We start from the raw sequence: 19622 nt of genomic DNA, 5'->3' as shown, positions 1-19622 counted from the left end.
TCTCAAATTTGTATATTTGAGCTCTGTATTCGACTCTCTCCCAACTATTTGTCTGTCATCAGATCCAAAGCAATTTATTTTTGTGTCATCAGTGAATATAACCTGATTTCAAAACTCCAGCGGTTTGTTTACGTGGGGTTTAGCGAACTCAAGCCGCTACTTCTGATTTACTGCTTATATGAATGGTTTTTTACGGGCAACATGACCATACAGCTTAGATTTCCGGAGAACGCGGCGAACAGCTTCAGTTGAAACAGGTCGGTTGATATCTTGAGACACTTACGCCGTCAATTTCGGTTCACTTATTTTCGGGTTATTTCGTACTTTGCGAACTATAAACCGTTCGTCAACTTCCGATAGGATCCGTTTCCCTTTCTGCCTTGTTCTTCAGAGTTCCCTCGTATTACCAGTTGTCAACGATATTCTGTACGGTGGAATGTGATCGTCCAACGATTTCTCCTATTTCGCGTAAGAATTTTCCTTTACAGCGCAAGGAAATGATCAATTTTCTTGTAGAAATGTATTTTTGCTTTTTTTTGCCTTCCATTACAAAAAATAACGGTTTTCTTTGTATTTCAATTTATAACTCTCAAACCAAAACTAAAACGAACTATTATTGTTGTTTACTCTAACACAGACAGCTTACACACAAAACGAGTTCATAGTAAATTGTGTCGATATTGGTGTATGATCAATTTTGTGAGATTAAAAAGGCATACATTTCCTTATAAATGAATTATTTCTAACAACAAAATAATTTTAATCCAAGTTTTCGTTCATTTATGTTTCAAAACAATTTTCATTGCGAAATCACTTCAAAATAAATTAAAAACTAGCTAGCAACAGTAGGAAACTGCAATAAAATGTAGCATCATACGTGTATACGATCAATTTTGTGAGTAACTGTATGTATGTGCACTTTTCAACTAATTTTTCTACTTACAAGCTCAGGAAAACAGTCATTGTTGAAAAATGTTAAAGCAGTTTCCTCCGCTACTGCTTCATGAATCTTTAAGAAAAAATCAGCGTGTTTTGAAAAATGTTCTAAACACTGATATTTTTCTTTTAAATTTTCGCTCGTTTTAAAGTTCTTAATGTTCCATTGATCAGGTTAGAATATCAAATGTCTGTGATTCCTGGTTCTGGAGAATTTCATTAAATCGATTTCGTTGTATTTGGACGATTTGGAAGTACTAAATGAAATACAAATTATTTCGCAACGTTGCTAATTCAATTTATAAACGGAATAACGTTAGTTTTGCAAAGTATTCGAAGTTTTACACAGAACAAGATCAATTTTGCAATGAACTGAAGAGAACCGCTTTAGTTTGAATGTGTGTAATAATTGTGAAAGCTCACAAAAACACTCATTTTTTAGAGCTATTTTTGATAACACTCGGAAAATCCTTCCGATTTTGTTTGAATAAATCATTTGCCAAAGTCAAGGATGGCTTTTATCGTATCAAAGAACGCTCACTAGCAACTCGTCACACGATTCAATCAGTGCCATCAAAGAGAGACGGATATCATTGCCGCAACAAAAAACGGCATGGTTCATTTAACATAGAATAGACACCAGTGCGAGAACGAATTTCTCTCGAGACTCTCCTGTCTGAGAATCAAAGGTTATCACGCTGCCGTGGGGATTCTCTCTGAAGCAACAAACGGTCGCTTATTCTCGTTTCGCGATCCGATTCTGTATGGGCAGTGAATAATTGCGATAGAATCATTTTACTATTGCCGCTTATTCTAACTATGTGTATATAATCTTTGTATAAGTTGTGTCTCTCTTGGAAAATTCCACACAGCACCGTTCATTATCAGTAGCATCTTCTACCTGTTTGAAAATGTTGTATACAATATAAATAAATATCGAGCAGCTTCTGTCAAATTATCGGCAATCACCAACACTGTCGGATACAAATTCGAGAGCTTTTCAAAAAAAAAATATATATAAGACCTTTCATTTGCATATTAGTTTGTGAAAATCGGTTAAGAAATTTCCAAGCATATTAAGTGCGTATATTCTCATAGATTTGCACATTTTACCCTGTAATTCCGGAACCGGAAGTTAGTTTAGGATGAAATTTAAAAGCAGGCTATACAGCTGTAAGACTTTTTGTTTGAATCTAAATTTGTAAAAATCGATTCAGCAAGCTCTGAGAAAAGTGATTGTCTATTTTGTAATATTTTTAAATGCATATCATCCAGTATTTTCAGAATCGGAAGTCGGATCGGAATAATATTCAATAGTTGCTTATGGGACCATAAGACCTTTTCTTTTGAATCTAAGTTTTTGAGTGACATTATTTGTCCCTTTCACACAGACAGATATACACACAGATATATTGCGATCTCGACGATCTGAGTAGAATGGTATATGACACTCAGCTCTCCGGGCCTCAGTTGTTAAGTCGGTTTTCACAGTGATTGAATAGCCTTTCTATATGAGAAAGACAACAAGACCGTGACGATTATGAAAGTCTGTGAATTTGGACGAGTGTCTGCGTATTCAGACTTTTATAATCGATGATATGATATTTCATGATTTTCAAAAGTCAGTCACAGGTACACTCCCGGCCCTTAAAAATTTTTGTCTCACGAATTTTCGAGCGGTATGAGGTCAGGACTTTTCACAGTATCTGTAAAAGATCACTTTCAAGTTCCCAAAAGTTCCATGTGTACTTTCTTGCTGATTAAAACTACGCGTAGAATTTTGGACAACTTGAGAATACGATACACGCTTAGAAAAAGTTACTTAGTAAGGACTAGGATCTTAATCATATAAAGAAAATCACGCGTTTTTTTATATCGGCCAATAAGCCCCTGTCAACTTCCACTATTGAAAGTAATTGCATGCGAGCTATGAAAAAAAGAATATTAAGGTCTGAGGACAGAGGGTCGCGTGTTGAGTTTTAAATCGACCACGTGGCTCGCTCAATTCCCTTTGCGCATCGTATTTCTCTTGCACTCTCTCGTATATGAGCAAACTGTACCGGGTTGCCAGCATACATTTTATTATATTGATGAGAAGTTTTATCACATTAATCTATCGTATGGGTTGAACATTACATGGGTTCCAATGAACAATGAAAAAATATTCAACTTTCACAAAGATTGAATGTCTGTGTGTTTGGCAGGCTTGTCGAACCAATTTTTTTCTCTCTTCTTTTTCAGAATGCAATCAGGAAACCAAAGCGAAAAAAAATTGTGGATGCATTGAAACTGACTTCGTTCCACAGAAAATACAAGACTTTATTTTTATCGCGATAACCTATATGTTTTTATGTACTAATCGCATCTAATCTAAATGATCTAGACTTTGTCACGGTAGATTTATGATACAAGCCTTCAAAGCCGAGATATTCGATGAACAAGTAGAGGTATGCATTTCCGAGCGTTCCAATTTTCAGCAGTTCTTCAGTCAGAAAAAAATACAACACGACCGCTAAACTCAATGAATCATTCTTAAAATTTCACAGAATATTCTCAACTAAATTTCGAAGACATTGTCAGGTGGCTTTTTCTATATTCTTCACCGTTTCCAAGAAAATTTAATTTGAAACGGGAAAATAGCAAAAAACCTACCACTTTACGGTACTGTCCTCAGCCCTTAAATTTACCACCAGACTAAAGAGAGAACTTTTCTCTACCGTTTACTATTATGACTTACTTTCAGCGAGTGCCGAGTCATTCGAAATTACTCTTCAAAGTGAATGTTGATGGATGGCTTATTGGCCGTTATAAAAAACGCGTGAAATGTAGATTAGATTGGATCTTCGAGGACCAAAAAATTACTCAACCTGAGAGTAGAAGTTACTCATGATCAGTGCGGTAAAACTTCATTTCAATCGAATACTATTAGATGAAAATAAAATTTATGGCCGTTGACTGTCAACATATCCCTTCTCATTCATTTTACTTCCGTTGCCAGAGCTCCTTGAACTCATAGTCAATTGAACAAGCGTCAGTCATTTGAATTTTTGTTTGCTCGGTTTGTAGTGCCAAGTTTGTGTACCTGTTTCATTGTTTTCACTGCGGGAAGTGAGCAAGTGCGAATGAATAGGCATAAACATCAACTCGATAATACAAAACTCTCTCCGATCATAATGATAAATAGAGGGTGGCGGTTCTCATTTGAGTTTTCAATTATCACCAGCGAGTTAAAATCGATAATTTCGACTGTTTGAAATGTATTGAGATGTGTTTCGAAATATTAAAAACTAGAAACTGAAAGAGGGAACAATTGATTTATCTTTATTTTGTAATTGATATTTCAGTTATCTTGACTGGTTTTTCCTTAGATCCATTATCTTGAACCAATTCGAATGTTTACATGAGTTATATTGAATAAATATTCCTACAGTATAAATGTTTCAATTTCATCTGCGAGTAATGCATTTTCGGACAGCTTATGATAATGTAATTAAAACCGCTTAACGCTTAAAAATTTGTGATGTGAAGTGAATTAGTATTATTTGTATTTTCTTGAAAGTGCATCTGTAGCATTAGGCTTATCAGCTAAATTCTAGAAAAAAAAAATCAAAGCTCTTCCAGGAAGCCATTTTGCAAGTAAAGGATGTCCTGTGAACAATTTACTGGTGAATTTTCTCTATTGGGAATTTCAATGTTTTGTTGCATTTCTATATTATCTGTGAGTTTACTGATAAAGCTATAAGCAGCTACTTATAGGCAAAATTTCGTTGTTCAAGCGGCAAATGATTAGCTGCCCTCCGATTGAATTGTAAGAGATATTTTGTTACTTCAACCGATAAAATGACGGTGGTTAAACTTAGCTTCGGTAGAAAGAGAAACGAATGAAGGACGGGATGATACCCATTCGATGCGACAGCGAAGGTTGTGTGTTAGAATGTGAAGTTTACTGCAGCAGAATGATCGTGTGTGTGTGTGTGGACACATTCGATTACAATTGAATTTAATGAAGCTTTACAGTACTGTTCATGATGATTGAAGGTAACTACTCAAGTTTTAACCGTTGAAATCTTGAATTTTTTCTTATGGTGTACGGTTTTTGCTCAAATTTTTAGAGTTATGCGGTTTTCATGCCAATTTTTGAAATGAAGCTTTCCTCGCATAAGTAAGACTCAAGTGTATTCGGCACGGTCACTTTCAGATGTTTTCCTCTTTCTTGGTTATGTCCTGTTAATGGGGTATGTTCGAGTCCCGACCTGCAAGGATTCTTACACGGCGAAACCGCAGATCACAAAATTACAATATTGCAATTATTGTTTCATGCCCAAGTTGTTTCAACTAAAATGTTGTTGATTTAACTAACATATCTGTTGATTTTGTCATAACCTTTCAGGTAAACGAAATCGCTGTATTCAAATGCTGTCACATGGCGGTGAACGAAGACAGCTAAACGCAGAACAAAAATTCTTTTAATTTTTATATTGAAAATTTTCAAAATGAGTTAATTGTAAAACAAGTTTTCCATATATTGAATAAATATTCCTACAGTATAAATGTTTCAATTTCATCTGCGAGTAATGCATTTTCGGACAGCTTATGATAATGTAATTGAAACCGCTTAACGCTTAAAAATTTGTGATGTGAATGAATTAGTACTATTTGTATTTTCTTGAAAGTGCATCTGTAGCATTAGGCTTATCAGCTAAATTCTAGAAAAAAAAATCAAAGCTCTTCCAGGAAGCCATTTTGCAAGTAAAGGATGTCCTGTGAACAATTTACTGGTGAATTTTCTCTATTGGGAATTTCAATGTTTTGTTGCATTTCTATATTATCTGTGAGTTTACTGATAAAGCTATAAGCAGCTACTTATAGGCAAAATTTCGTTGTTCAAGCGGCAAATGATTAGCTGCCCTCCGAAGAGACTAGCATTAAAAAAATATTTCATTTAGGGGTTAGCCAAATTTTGTGCTAGGGCACATAAGCGTTTATATTATTTTTACGTTTCGTCTTTGACTCATCAGTGCAGAGCAGTTCAAATTGAACTGCTTAGTGCTAAACTCGGCAGTTCAATTTGAACCGCTAAGCAGACGTAAAGTTTCTGCTACTTACAGAACACTTTTTGTTTTGCAACGGAGTGCAATGTCTTTTCTGACGTGCCGAACGAAAACGTGTTTTCGACTATTTCTGGCCGATGCAGGTATGGTCATTTAGTAAAAAAATATTTGTTTTTCTATAGGCGTCTTGAGTTCAAATAACTGAATTAAAACATTTCATTTTCCGGGTGTATGTCATTGTTCAACTGTTGCATTCCATTACTCGTTTATGGTGCGTGTCTTTGAAGAAAAAATGACAGTTTATTTTAAGCAACAATCGATTAGTTGTAACCAATTTTAACCAATCGATTTCAGAAAAACAAATAATATTTCAGTTGTTTTGCGATCGCTTACTTTTCCGTGTAGGATTTAGCCATTTGCTTAGCTTTTGTTAAAAGCAAATGTGAGCTTTATTCTGTTCGCGAATCTTGTTCCAGAGTATGGTCGCTCTAACCAAAAAAAACTTGCAGCACGGTTTCGGTACACCAGTGACTATAGAACAGCTTTTCCCGAACAGAACGAAAATGAGTGCCCACTCTGTGCGTGTGATTAAGCCGTGAGCGATAGGGAGAGCAGATTTACAAAATTTTCCCGATTTTCGAGCCCACTTGCGGTACGTTTGAGTCGAGCGTTGGCAGTGAAAGTGAATGGATGCTGAAGCATTTTGGTGCGTGGTTTGTGTCGTTGCAAAATTCCATCTCATGTGAGAGACGCAATTTTTCTTACCTAACAGGTTTTATGAATGAAAGGGCGAAAATCGATATCCCTTCTTCACCCAGTGATTTCTTCCTGTGAAGTGAGATAAGGTTCGGTTCTACGACTGTTTTACTGTGGGACAATATCTTGATGTTTCAAATGTGAACAACAAAGAAAAAGACTATTCGAAACAAACACCATAGAAGTTTGTACGTGTTGTGTTTTAGCGTGAGGGCGTGAGTGAACTATAAACATAAGCTATGTTATATGTTAGAATTTATGTGATCACAACATTTTGAAGGACTTCCATGATTAGGTTGTTGCCTGCAGTGTTGATTCTCTCGTGATGCTGTCCTATGCTCCTCTCACAACAAGGAATTTAGTGAATGTTTTACTTTATTTCTATTTTCGTTTTTAGGGAAGGGCAGTAAAGTTGGTCGGTGTTCTGTCTATGTTTTTACTATGTTTATTTCGATGTATTCCAATAATACCAGAGTTGTTTTATAATAAGGACATCATTCGTTTCCTTCATTCATTCGAGCGCTCTTCCGTTATTGATCCTTTCATGCTTCCTTCTACGAACATATCTATACTGTACTTACAATCAGTACTCGTGGCCTGTGTCTTCCTGCAACACGATATCTCATAAATAGAACCGTGTTTCCTATCCTCCTCCCCTAAACGAAGATTGTGTGATGTAAACCGAGAAATAGCAAACAAATCTTCCTCATCAAACACAGTGCCTATAGCAATAGCTAATTATTGCTTAGGAAGAGTGGCCTACATTTTTTCCTGTAAACCCCAAAGAACCGTGAAGGCTTTTGGCCGTCACTGTCACCCACACTTCGTCGATTGTTCCTCATTCGTGTTTCTGGTTTTTCTTTATCATGTAGTAGTGTTAGTCGTTTCCCATGTTTTGTACCATTCCGTGGTTCCTATATAAATACGCATATGTATACATTTTCCGATGGCGCTCCTTTCCCTCTGGCTAGCTGCTGTTCTTGACATTCTTCCTTGCTGTTAGTCCATTCTCTGCTCAAATTATCGGAAAGTTATTTGATGTTACTGGATCTCTAATGTGCACGAAGGTTTCGGGACTGATTTGGTAATGTTTTGCTCCTTCTCTCCTAAACATTTGCACTTCTAATAGAGTAAAGTAAGGACGCGACGTCACCCTGAAGTGTTACCGAATAATTAAATTATGAGGTACTGGTACATGATTCGTGGTGGTAAATTACGAAGCGTCTCCATTATGTTTCAACGATGTGTACAGAACAGATAACTCCATTTCCATTGAAACACATTACCAAAATTACAACTTTTGAATGAATTAACTTTCGGGAAAATTCAATACTTTGTTGCTTGCTAGCAATCAACAAAAATGTATCACTGATGAAACTCGAAATCAAACCACAAATTTTCAAAAGGCCTACTGCCCGATTTTGCTTTCAGGCAAGCATTAGTCATATGTTAGTCCATGTCTTCCTGCACAAAATAATTGCTTCTACCATACTAACATTTCGTTGGTATGTTAGCTTTCAATTAAAACTTATCGATTTAGAAGGTTGAAAAGTTGAAGTGAACACGAAGGAAGCTAGTTTTCAGTTCACGATTATCACGACTTTCGAAGATTTTTTTTCAAAAACTCAACTCAGTAATCAGACTGTTAACTGTTTTGACTGAAAATTGGTGTTTGGATAGCTATGATACTCCATAACATGATCAAATTTTAACATGTATTGCAGCAAACATGTGTTATCATGACTGAATGGATACTCCACACTATTTTAGAATTTACGGAAGCAGTGTAGTAGTTTCATGTTAGTTGTTAAAATGAGATAAAAAAATGCAGCTTAACTGCGAAAAAAATTGTTAATATAACCAAGTTTGGGTTTCTCGCAACGATTTTTTTTGTTAAAATAGTGACAAAAGAAAATCTAGTTTGTTATAGAAAACATTGCTGATTGAAACTACAAAATATGATAATCAATTTTACTCAGTGGGTTAGTTTGTTTCAAACAACATTTTGATAAAAATTACCATTTATTTTCTTGTGCGGTCCTGTCAATTTCTCGACAAATAATTTCACAGTGAATTCATTTTGAAAAATTTGTTATGAATGAACGAACTTTCGATAAAGTTAAGAATTGTTGCGATTCAAATTAACAAACTTTTTAGTCTAAATAAATTACCTTAAACATAGCTATTTCAACTAACGCTTTTATTTGTTGAAATCATACAGTTTTGTTCGTTTTCAAGAATAAAATGATTTCTTTCAAACTAATTTACAAGGAAATTTGGATACTACTTTTATTTCGATTTGTATTCGTTATAAAATTTCTGAAAAAAATGATTACTTTTATTTATGAATTTTTCGAAATATTTAGGAGTTTTGTCGATGAACGATCGAATTATTCACATACCATAATCAAGGTTTTTCAATTTTTATAACATCCAACGGTTAGGTGCTCCATCAGTCCGGTCAAGATAGAGATCCTGCATCAATTTTTTGTGAAGAAAATGTGTTATGTATTTTATGCAATTTTCCAAAATATTCCTAATTATCAATACATACACTTGAATTGTTTACCCTCTATGCAATTGTTGAACCCTCTATGGAATGGAAAACGCAGTTAAAATTTTACTTATGAAACGCGTACAAACTTTTTCCGCGGGAGAAAAAAAATGCCCTGGTTTATTCGCGCGGGTAAAAATGCTCTGGTTCACAAGAAATAAAACTATTACGGTTCATTTAAACAGTAAAGTTAGTTGTATCTTAACACGAATAAGAACATAGATAAATAGATCAAATTTTTTTCTTGTTTTGAAGATATAGCTGGATTGAATGAACAAGGACATGGCTGATAACATTAACTCAACTTTGGTTGACATGTAATAAATAGTTAGTTCATTTCAATGATAAACTCAGCCGGAGCAAATATATTTTTCGTTTGATTATACCAAAATTTTGATTCAAATTAAACAGAGATTATTGTTAATGTTGAAGGGAGAAATTGGTTTGTAACAATGATGATCTAGCTTGAAATGAACAGAAATCAAGTTCAAAAATCTACTAACTGTTTTGTTATTTTAAACATGCTGAATTTCTCTGCGTGTGGGAGCTTCATTTCAGAATTTTCGACTACTGTTTCCGGTGTCGGAATAGCACAGTAAATTTGCAAGGCCTTCAATTAACAAGATCAATATTTTATAACAGTCTTTAGCACAGTTTCACAAAGTTTTCACTTTTTTTCGATCACCTCAAATGATAGTTTGAAATTTTCAACACTTATCCTATAATTCGGAAAATTAGGATTCAAAATAAACATCTTGGAAACCTTTGGGACTATACACTCTGATTGAACATAACTCAAAATTGAGTGACACACCACTCGAATTTATTAAAAAGTCCACGTACTCTGAACTCGAGTTACCACCTGTCTACTCATTTTTGAGTAAGGAACGAAGCTGTCAAAATTTGAGTATATTTTACTCAAAATAATGAATAAATATTTTATTCACAATATAAGTGAATTTAACTAAAAATTTGAGTTTTTTGCACTCAAAAATAAACAAATTCTTTTTCGGTAATGTTAATATAAAAGGATTCCCTAATTAAAATCATTCTTCTTTTTTTTAAATAGGAAGGGCAAAAAAGTGATTGAAACCGTTCAATTTGACCGTACTGGAGTCAAAACTGAACGATTTTGATATGCTTATGTAGGATCTCTCACTTAGCATAATTGAAACCACAAAATTACTATTGAACACATCTATGATTGATGATTCATGATTTCAAGGGCCGGATCTAGAAGCGGTAATGAAAAACGACGTATTCTTGCATTCTTAGATTTGATAAGAATATTCCGAGAATGAAACCGCACTGAACTGCTAGAAGTATTTTTTTTCACTCAAACCCGCATACGTATGACTGCCAGATGGCTGACTAAACGCTGCCAGCTGGAAAAATATGGCTGGCAGACATTCTGGTGACCGACTGCCTCACCGCTGCCAGATATACAACTCAAACGATACAACCGTATCCACCAGGCTTTTCCACATTGAAATCTTTGACGTTTTCAGCGAAGGTGGGAGGATGAAAACGCTAGGCTAACTTAGATACAGGCGACTTTGTTTTGTCAAATTAGATTTGACAACCATCACTGAATCAATTTTGGTAGCCGTCTGGTGGCCATGGCTACCCAGGTAGCCAAAACGTTATGCGGGAATGTTTGAAAACTCTGCGCTTACTCTACCCTGATAAAAGTTTGCACGTTAGCATCATGTGCATAGCTTTTGAACAATCACTGATGTGACCCGCTTGTCAGGAATTCTGGCAACCGTCAGAAGGCTGGCTGCATTCCGGCTGCTGTCAAAATTGTCCAGACGAAATTGCGTCACTATCTCGCCGTATGTGTCTTGTTTATTTCTCTCTTCCTTCTTTTTTCGTTTTTTTCAATTAGTATTTATGAAGGGCAATAATTTATTGCCTTTTATATGTACTTTTTAATGAAAAAATGAAACCAAGACGCTAAAAATGTAGAACCGATTCAAAACAGTTCTGCTAATCTTGTATGGCAAGAATCTGACAGAAACAGAACCGTTAATAACCGTTAGGCGAAATTCTCTGTCGGAAACGGTTGTTGCATTGTTGCCAGACTTTTGCCGGAATTCTGCCAGAATGGCTGGCCGTCTGGGGGGAAATCTGCCCGCCGCGTACAAGCGGGGAAACATAAAAATTTCATTTAACTTATAAAATGCGTGTAAAACAGTAAATTTCTGTGGAAATCATGCTACATTTATTTGAATTGCACATCAATACGACCAGTGTCTTCTCGTCCTCATGTGCACCTCGTGCATTGTACAACCGGCCGAATTGAAGGAATGAACTGCGTCCCCAACCTCAACCAAATTTAATTTTTTTAATACTAATTCGATGAAAGCAGGTTGGATCGCACCAAAATTGCGTGTATTTACACGCACCTCATATGCATCAGACATAAAAAATCCCACCCGAAAATATAAAAAACACAAGCGAATCTCCATTCCTCAATCTTTAGTTTCCACTTACAACGAACTGTTATATCTGCTATCATACCACATAAGCAGTGCACAACTAGTCAATTTTGTCACGAGACGCCACTGAATACGACATATCATTGACACCAAACTATGTAAGAGCTTCATATGAATACCATATTGTTTTCTATATAGCTTCAGATTTAGTCCCGATTGGCCGAATCAAGTGTTTTACGCATATAAACTTTCTTTAGATTCATATTTTATGTCAGTTCTACAAACAAATTGAATGATAAAAGTGATGCTGGGATTATTCGTTCTAGTTTTGATTATTGTATAACCTCCCAAAATATTCTGTGATGAGTACAGAAATTATTTAATCAACTAACAGGTAAAACTGGCTGAGGTTAGGTATTTCGTAGTGACGCTACAACCAAAGATCAGCGGACAAATTGTTATGATTCCAATTGATTTGTCAAAAGAGACTCCAATCTGCTTGTTTACAATTGCCTTGTTGTTGGTTGTTCACCCCCAAGGAATATCGATATCAAGGACTATTTTCATTATACCACATTACTTGGAATGTTCGTATAAGAAATGTCACGAAACACGGTATAAAAACCCAGATCTAAACCAATTCCCTTGCGGCGGATATGCGTTTGTGGTTGTAAATGAGCTCCAAGAAAGTCTCATTACCCTAGCATAAGATTACGCTAACAGAAATATTGCAAATTCCAATTGTCGGTTCAAAATCGTTTTCGATAATAACAAAATATGTGCAACAAAAATTCTTCGCCTCTACACTTAAATTGATTGGATAGTTGGGCAGTCATTTCTTACTTTTGATTTTAAACATTCTTCCAGTAAAACCATTTTTAATCGAATTGTGATGGTATATCTTGTACGAGAAAGGACAGTGTGACAAGAGAAAATATTAGCACTGAAAAGGCAATAAGAAAACGTTCAGCCCGCGGGGAAGAATTTAGGTTTCCGAAAATCTTGAACAATGCCTGATGTTTCTTTTGACAGCAAAGCTAGAATACATATATTAGAATCATTTTGAGTTTCATCCTTCGTTGCTTGTACTCGAAGTAATATGGCGGAAAGTGTTTCCCATGAAAAAAACGAGCAGTATGAGAAACTCAGGTAAATATAGTAGTATCGCTTCCATAAAAACAAATTTTATACAGTATATTTCAAACAGTTCACACAAGTCAACAGCTGTCTGATACAATTGACCACTATTCGAACAAATAATACTTGTTTGATTAACAATTGCACTAATTCCCAAAAACATATACAAAAATATTGAGTGAATGCGAATGCCAAACTAATCGAATTTATAAAAAGGAAATGAAAAATACCAATTCTACGTGTCGTGTGGCTCACCGACTCGGTTATGCACGCAACGTCACTGACCCCAGTCACGCACGGTAACCTTTGCACTTCAATCCCAACCCGGTGTACAAACCGCTGTCATGAGGCTTCCGCACTGTGTAAATGCTATCAAGATGTAACTGTCCTTGCTTCACTAGTGCTGTGCTGTATTGTTTATGTGCCCCACCCTTCTTCTGTTTCAATATCGACCCCATCACTTTGCCGCATGCTGCACTGAACAGTTTTCTTTCTACGTACACTAGAGATGGTCGGACTTAACTTTTTTTTCTCCTAAATCGATACTGAATCCGGATATGATTGGCTCATGAGTTTGATTGCTTACATTTTGGTTTTTGTTAAGGGTGAGAAAAATAGAAAAAAACAATGTTAAATTCCATGTTCATTGATGTGTCTGCAAAAATTTGGGTTTGAACACTCGAGCTTGACTATCTCTAATGTACAAATGATATTATAAAGATTCTTTTGACTCTATGTTTTCGGGTTTTGTCTTAGGTAATTAACGAATACTGATGGTGTAATTATTGGCTTTCGAATGACATCCATTCCGTTACCAGGGTGTTAACGACTTCAACAGTTGGGTTATTATTAACTGGCCTTCGTTTTTAGTTAATGTCTCTGTTGTATTACATAGCTGTTTTGGGTTCAGATAAAAGTAATTAAAAGTCAAACTCTTTCGTCAAATTGATATTGATAAGTGATCAAATAATTTGATCGTTGCAGGGTTGTTACTTATGTATTTAGCCTAAAAATGATAACAGTATTATATTTGATCGCAAATGGCCAATTTTCATCCACCCTTCTTAAGGCACCCCCAAAACATGGTTTTTGAACACTTCAACAACTTCTTCAGGAGTATTGAATCGCTCTCCATGCAGTTTATTATTCACGGAAGGGAACAAATAGAAGTCGTTAGGTGCCAAGTTAGGATTATACGGCGGGTTGCTCATCAATACGACGTTTTGGGTGCTTGAATTGACGGTCTTACGATCCTCTAAAGCAACGGTAGCGATATGTCCGTTTATACCGAAAAAACAAGCCACCCTTTTCTTTGAAGTGCTTCGAGCGCGAACAACTCTTGTTGGATTTGGTTCTTTTTGGAACAGCCATGCAGTCAACTGCTATTTAGTTTCTGGCTCATATGAATAAATCCATGTTTCGTCACCTGTGTAGATTTTATATACAAAATTTGAAGCACCACGATTGATTTTTCTCAGCATTTCTTGGCACCAATCGACACGAGTCTTTTTTGAGCGATTGTCAAATTATGTGGGATCCAACGTGAGCCAATTTTTTCACGACTAAAATGTTCATGCAAACAAACATAGAAGCTTCTCATACTAATGCCCAAGGCTGCCTTCGTTTCACGATACGTCACATGGCGAATTTCCATTATCAGATTGTTCACAGCATCGATGTTTTCCGGTAAAACAACTGATTTTGGACGACTTTCTTTAAATTTATCGGCAAGCGAACTACGACCGCGATTGAATTCGTTATACCAGTTTTTTACAGTCGCATATGTTAGGTCGGTGCTACACTGCCAAACTGTCGAACTAAGTTGATTGAAGCACTCTTGTCTTGATAATTCACAACGAAAATCGTCATTGCACGAAAATGTTCATCTCTGAAGCATCCCAAGTTACTTTTTCAGACGAAACACTATTCCTGTTTAGGATTAAACTGCGGGTATTTTTTCCTCAATCACAATTTTCGATGCAATCCGCTTTATTGTATTTCGACCCATTTATTCCGAAGAAAAGATGACAGCCAGTCGCTTGTCAACACTCACGTGAGAAAATATACGTTCGTATTTTTTCCTCAATCACAATTTTCCTCTATTCTTTGTTAGTATTTTAGATATAGTTCGGGAAATTGATTTCGGTTCGTAAAAAATAATTCATTCATCACCTAAACACTTATCAATTTAGTATTGCGCATCTACAGAACACTTTATTGCCATTAAATTCACCTTTTTTGTGATACTCAAATGATACACTTCTCTAGCCATCATGCGTGCAGCGGAATACATAAATGACAATGCACGGCTTACTGCACGCTTAAAAATAGTTACTCAAAAATGAGTAAGATGTCACTCATCTACAGAAAAAGTGGAACAACTTTAATTTAGAGTAACTCCGGAGTTACTCAAATTTGAGTTCTTCCACTGGAAACGATATTTGGGTAAAATCTACTCATTTACTGAGTAATGCTTTATTTGTACATGTACCAAAAATAGAATAACTATCACTCAAATTTTGAGTGAAATTTTTTTTCACATATACCAAATTTACAAAAAAAAATTGCTCCTTTTCTGAGTGTTCCCCTGTATTAAAATATTAAGTAATTGAACTCAATACTATATCAAGTGGTGGTTGCTTGGAGTAGTGTGTTAATCGCAAATTAACATACATGTCAGTTATGCTCAGGCACCAATCATACACTTATTCCTCATAAATGACATTTGAGCATATTCGGTTTCATTCTAAAGCACGGAGTTTATCATTCCGGTTTTTGCAGACACAACACCGTTTGTGTTGAGCGACTCACCCTCGAAATACGCGATCTCACTAACAAAATATACAACCTGTTGCTACAAATGGTTATTACAACTTTCAGACTGATCTTGCGAATAGTAACAAAAAAACGAGTTATTGTGTTAAACTCAAATTTAGAGTAGGAGTTACTCAATATCATTGATGATAACTACTCAATTTTTGACGTTTCCATGTATCATTAGAAAATGAGTAATTAGTACTCAAACTTTGAGTAACTTTTTCTAAGCGTGTGAACGACGGGCGAGTGTTTTATGTCATTTTGAATTTGACAGCCATCTAGTGTCCATGGCTACTAAGATTCTAATGGTGTAACAAGCTCAAGAGTAGTAGGTTGAAAGCTATAAAATCAGCATAACAAATACTTTTACAAATAACCAGGTTTCTCCATCACAGCGGAAAATTATGGGAATGCTCAGTTATACTCGCATAATTTGTTCAGTTAATTAAATTATACGAACCATGTGACAGCTACAAAAGAACGTAGATGACAGCGTAATCACTATTTACAAAGTGCAATTAAAAAGTTCCAGGACGAAAATTATTTGTTTTTTTTTTGTTCAATTTATTGGTCGCCTTCAAAATAGTTTCCTTTCGCCTGAATACAATGTTTTGCACGTTCAAGAAGATTATCGAATGATTTTTCAAGGGTCATTTGTCGGTATTGCGTTGAGGATGGCGGTCGCCGCCTTTTGGATGGAATGAACATCAGCATACAGTTTTCTATTGATGGCCAAATGTAGTTTTCCGAACAAAACAAATTCGCACGGTGTCATATCATATATTTCAGCCTCGGCTCATCTAATGACTGCCACCGTGACTTTGACTTTGAAAGTTGAATTCTGAGGTTTTTTTCGTGTTGTTGCAAAGTGTGCGGAACAAATCGAGCACAAACTTTCTGTCAAAATACAAAATCTGTCAAAATATATTTAAGCGATGATTGCGGCTCTTTTTTAATGAAATCACACACAATTTCCGTGTTTTTTTCGTTCACAACATCTTTTGGCCGACTCGAACGTTTGTCGTCTTCCAAGTCCTCCCGTCCCTCTTGAAAACGGAATAGACAATCATCACCATAAATTTGTTTCGTCATCTGATGAGTAACGGTAAAAAGTTTTACGAAGTTTAAAATAAAATGTTTTAAGTTGGCTCTTACACTCTTTGTGCACATTTAGCGCAATATCTCAGCTTCTATACGTCCAAATGTCTTGGAAATTTTATACGACAACACAATTGACAATTGACGGATAGAAAATTCAGACAGATGGCGACACTGCGAGCCGCACTGTTTAAAAAGTCCTTGAACTTTTGATTTGTACTTTGTGATTGTAAAAATTTGTTTATTCGTTTTAGTTGCATTTTTTTTAAATCGTTTATTTTGACCCGGCTTTAGGATTGCTTAAAAAAAATCTTAAGTTTACTTAAACTTGGGGGTAAAAGTAAGCTTTTTCCCCTTCAAATTACCACAATCTGTACGGCCAGTAAGCCGAAACTTGTTTCGTTCGAGACGTCAGGTTAGACGTTACACTTCATGTGTACAAAAAAAGTGTCTTGCAAATAGCATTAACTTTACGTCTGCTCAGCGGATTATGTTGATCCGGGGGTTTGCGTCAGCATAATCTGCTGACGCACTGATGAGTCGAAGACGAAACGTAAACTTAAGAAAATGGTTATGTGCACCTAGCATAAACTTGGGGGTAAAAGTAAGCTTTTTCCCCTTCAAATTACCACAATCTGTACGGCCAGTAAGCCGAAACTTGTTTCGTTCGAGACGTCAGGTTAGACGTTACACTTCATGTGTACAAAAAAAGTGTCTTGCAAATAGCATTAACTTTACGTCTGCTCAGCGGATTATGTTGATCCGGGGGTTTGCGTCAGCATAATCTGCTGACGCACTGATGAGTCGAAGACGAAACGTAAACTTAAGAAAATGGTTATGTGCACCTAGCATAAACTTGGGGGTAAAAGTAAGCTTTTTCCCCTTCAAATTACTTAAAAAAAATGCATTTTGTTCTAGAGTTTCCATTTCACAAACACACACCTCATTTTATGGATTCAATTCGTAAATAAACTTTTTTTCCAACACTGCACTGATGGTGGAGTAAAATTATGCTGATTAGATTAAATGGAGAAGTGGCTAGGCTATTCGCCAAAGGTGGGTTTTCAGCAGATTCTAGCATGTCCTGTCGCTCGGAACGTTTCGCACCAGTTTTGCAGAGGTTTTATTTCAATGTGATTTTATTACTATGCGAAAGAGAGGCTCGTCCAAAGTCCGAATGTTTCGAATTGAATTGTCACAAACTAGGGAAAAGGTGAACAGAAGGTTAACTATAGATATGTTGTTGGGTGTGGATTGTTCTCTTGCGGATCCACTCAGAAACTACGCAAGCAACGTCAGGATTGTTAAATTGACGGATTGTACAAAGTAGACGGATTGGAAACTCTAGCTGCATCGTAATCAAGCCTCCGATAGATTATACTTCTGTACAAGACATGAAACCTGAACGTTGTATGTAATCAATATTCAAATTAGGGAAATTGTTCTCAAATTCACCCGAAAAATTAGCGGTACCTAAACGTAAGTTTTTTACTTTTTTTTTTGACGACTAAGTCAATATTTCTTTTTTCTTTTTTATGCGATATTCACCTAACTAGAGACCATTTTTGTAGAAACAGAAAATGAAAATTATAGAATGATAGTACTCAAGAGAGAGCAAGGATTTTTCATTTCCAAATATTTTAGTTGAAATAACTGGTGTTGTTATTGAAACAAAATTCTGTTCGTTGAAAAATAAATCGGTTTATTTGTTTTAGATATTGCAAATAGTTGAATCAACTCGAACAATGTTATTGATTTGCGAAAATTTTAGTCAATTTATATGAGCTTGGGTGCATCAACCACTGGGAATTGGAATTTTGCGACGGCAATTCAAACGCGCCATTCAATCGCAGCGCGTTCTGTGTGTTTGAAACCCTTCGCTCCTGTTACTTTTCTAAATTAAATTCATGTCAAAAAGCGTTTTATTGCTAATGCATGAACATAATCATCGGTATCCAACAGCTGGAAGTAAAACAGTCTGCTGGAAGTGAATCAATGATCGAATTTGAAGCATAAAATTTTTGCGCATACCTGAAAGATTACGAGATGATCATTCATTAACATTTTATAATTTGTCACCAAAACTTTTTCATCTTAAACAAGGTTAATTTTATCACAACACCGCTGTTAGATAAACACTTGTTATCATAATTTTCTCAAATCGAATGAACACGATTTCACCAAACGCTTTAACCATCGATGTTGTTTTCATTGACATTTTGAAGCGACACGAACAGATTTCAACTAGAAAAGTTGTTGATTTTGCATTGCAATTATTGTTTTGCTTTCAACTGTCTCCGGCATTTGACAGCATTCAAAACAACATATTTTTCAACTACTTGAATATATGCAAATCAAAAACCATATTGGTTGAATCAGAAAGAAATTAGTTAAACCAACTATCGCAAAAATCAAAAACTGTGATATCGCAATTTTATGATCGAAGGGTTCTCCGTGCAGTTCCATGTTTAGAACTTAGGTTCAGTATCCAGGCCCATTTCTTAAATCCAGATCCAGAAATCAGATCCGGAATTCAGTTCTAGTTCCTGAATCTAGGTTAAGAGTTTAGTTCCTGTTTCCAAATTCAGTTCCAGAATCCAGAACCAGACTTAGGTTTCAGAATTCATGTCCAGAACCCACTTCCAGTTCCTGAATCTAGGTCCAAATCAAGTTACAGAATTCAATTCTAGAATTTAGATTCAGAATCAAGTTTTGAAAGTCAGTTTCTGTTAGTAAATTCCGTTATTGAATGCCGGATTTTAAATTAAATTTTTGAGACGAATGTTCGGGTTCCAGGTTCCGCATGCAGTTGATCTAGAAGTTAGTTTTAGA

General features: G+C 35.7%; 1 protein-coding gene across 12 annotated transcripts in view; it reads left to right on the top strand.

Moving 5' to 3' along the window:
- The window catches only part of LOC131439171 (oxysterol-binding protein-related protein 2), a 50290-nt gene that overhangs the window by 2144 nt on the left and 28524 nt on the right, over positions 1-19622 (top strand). For 2 of the 12 annotated variants that reach the window (XM_058609887.1, XM_058609880.1), the window contains exons 1-2: positions 6573-6693; positions 12771-12887. The exons of 1 other annotated variant lie outside the window; for it this stretch is intronic. In XM_058609887.1, the coding sequence (XP_058465870.1) occupies positions 12838-12887 (50 nt within the window). In that variant the 5' untranslated portion in view covers positions 6573-6693; positions 12771-12837. Of the gene's footprint in view, positions 1-6572; positions 6959-12605; positions 12888-19622 lie in introns of those variants that run through there. 9 more of the 12 variants (XM_058609885.1, XM_058609877.1, XM_058609884.1 and 6 more) reach the window with 7 other exon arrangements.

The sequence above is a fragment of the Malaya genurostris genome, chromosome 3 (assembly GCF_030247185.1).
Source record: "Malaya genurostris strain Urasoe2022 chromosome 3, Malgen_1.1, whole genome shotgun sequence".
Classification (NCBI taxonomy): Eukaryota; Metazoa; Arthropoda; class Insecta; order Diptera; family Culicidae; genus Malaya; species Malaya genurostris.
Note: the sequence above shows the minus strand (reverse complement) of the source record. Positions and strands in the feature narration are given on the sequence as shown.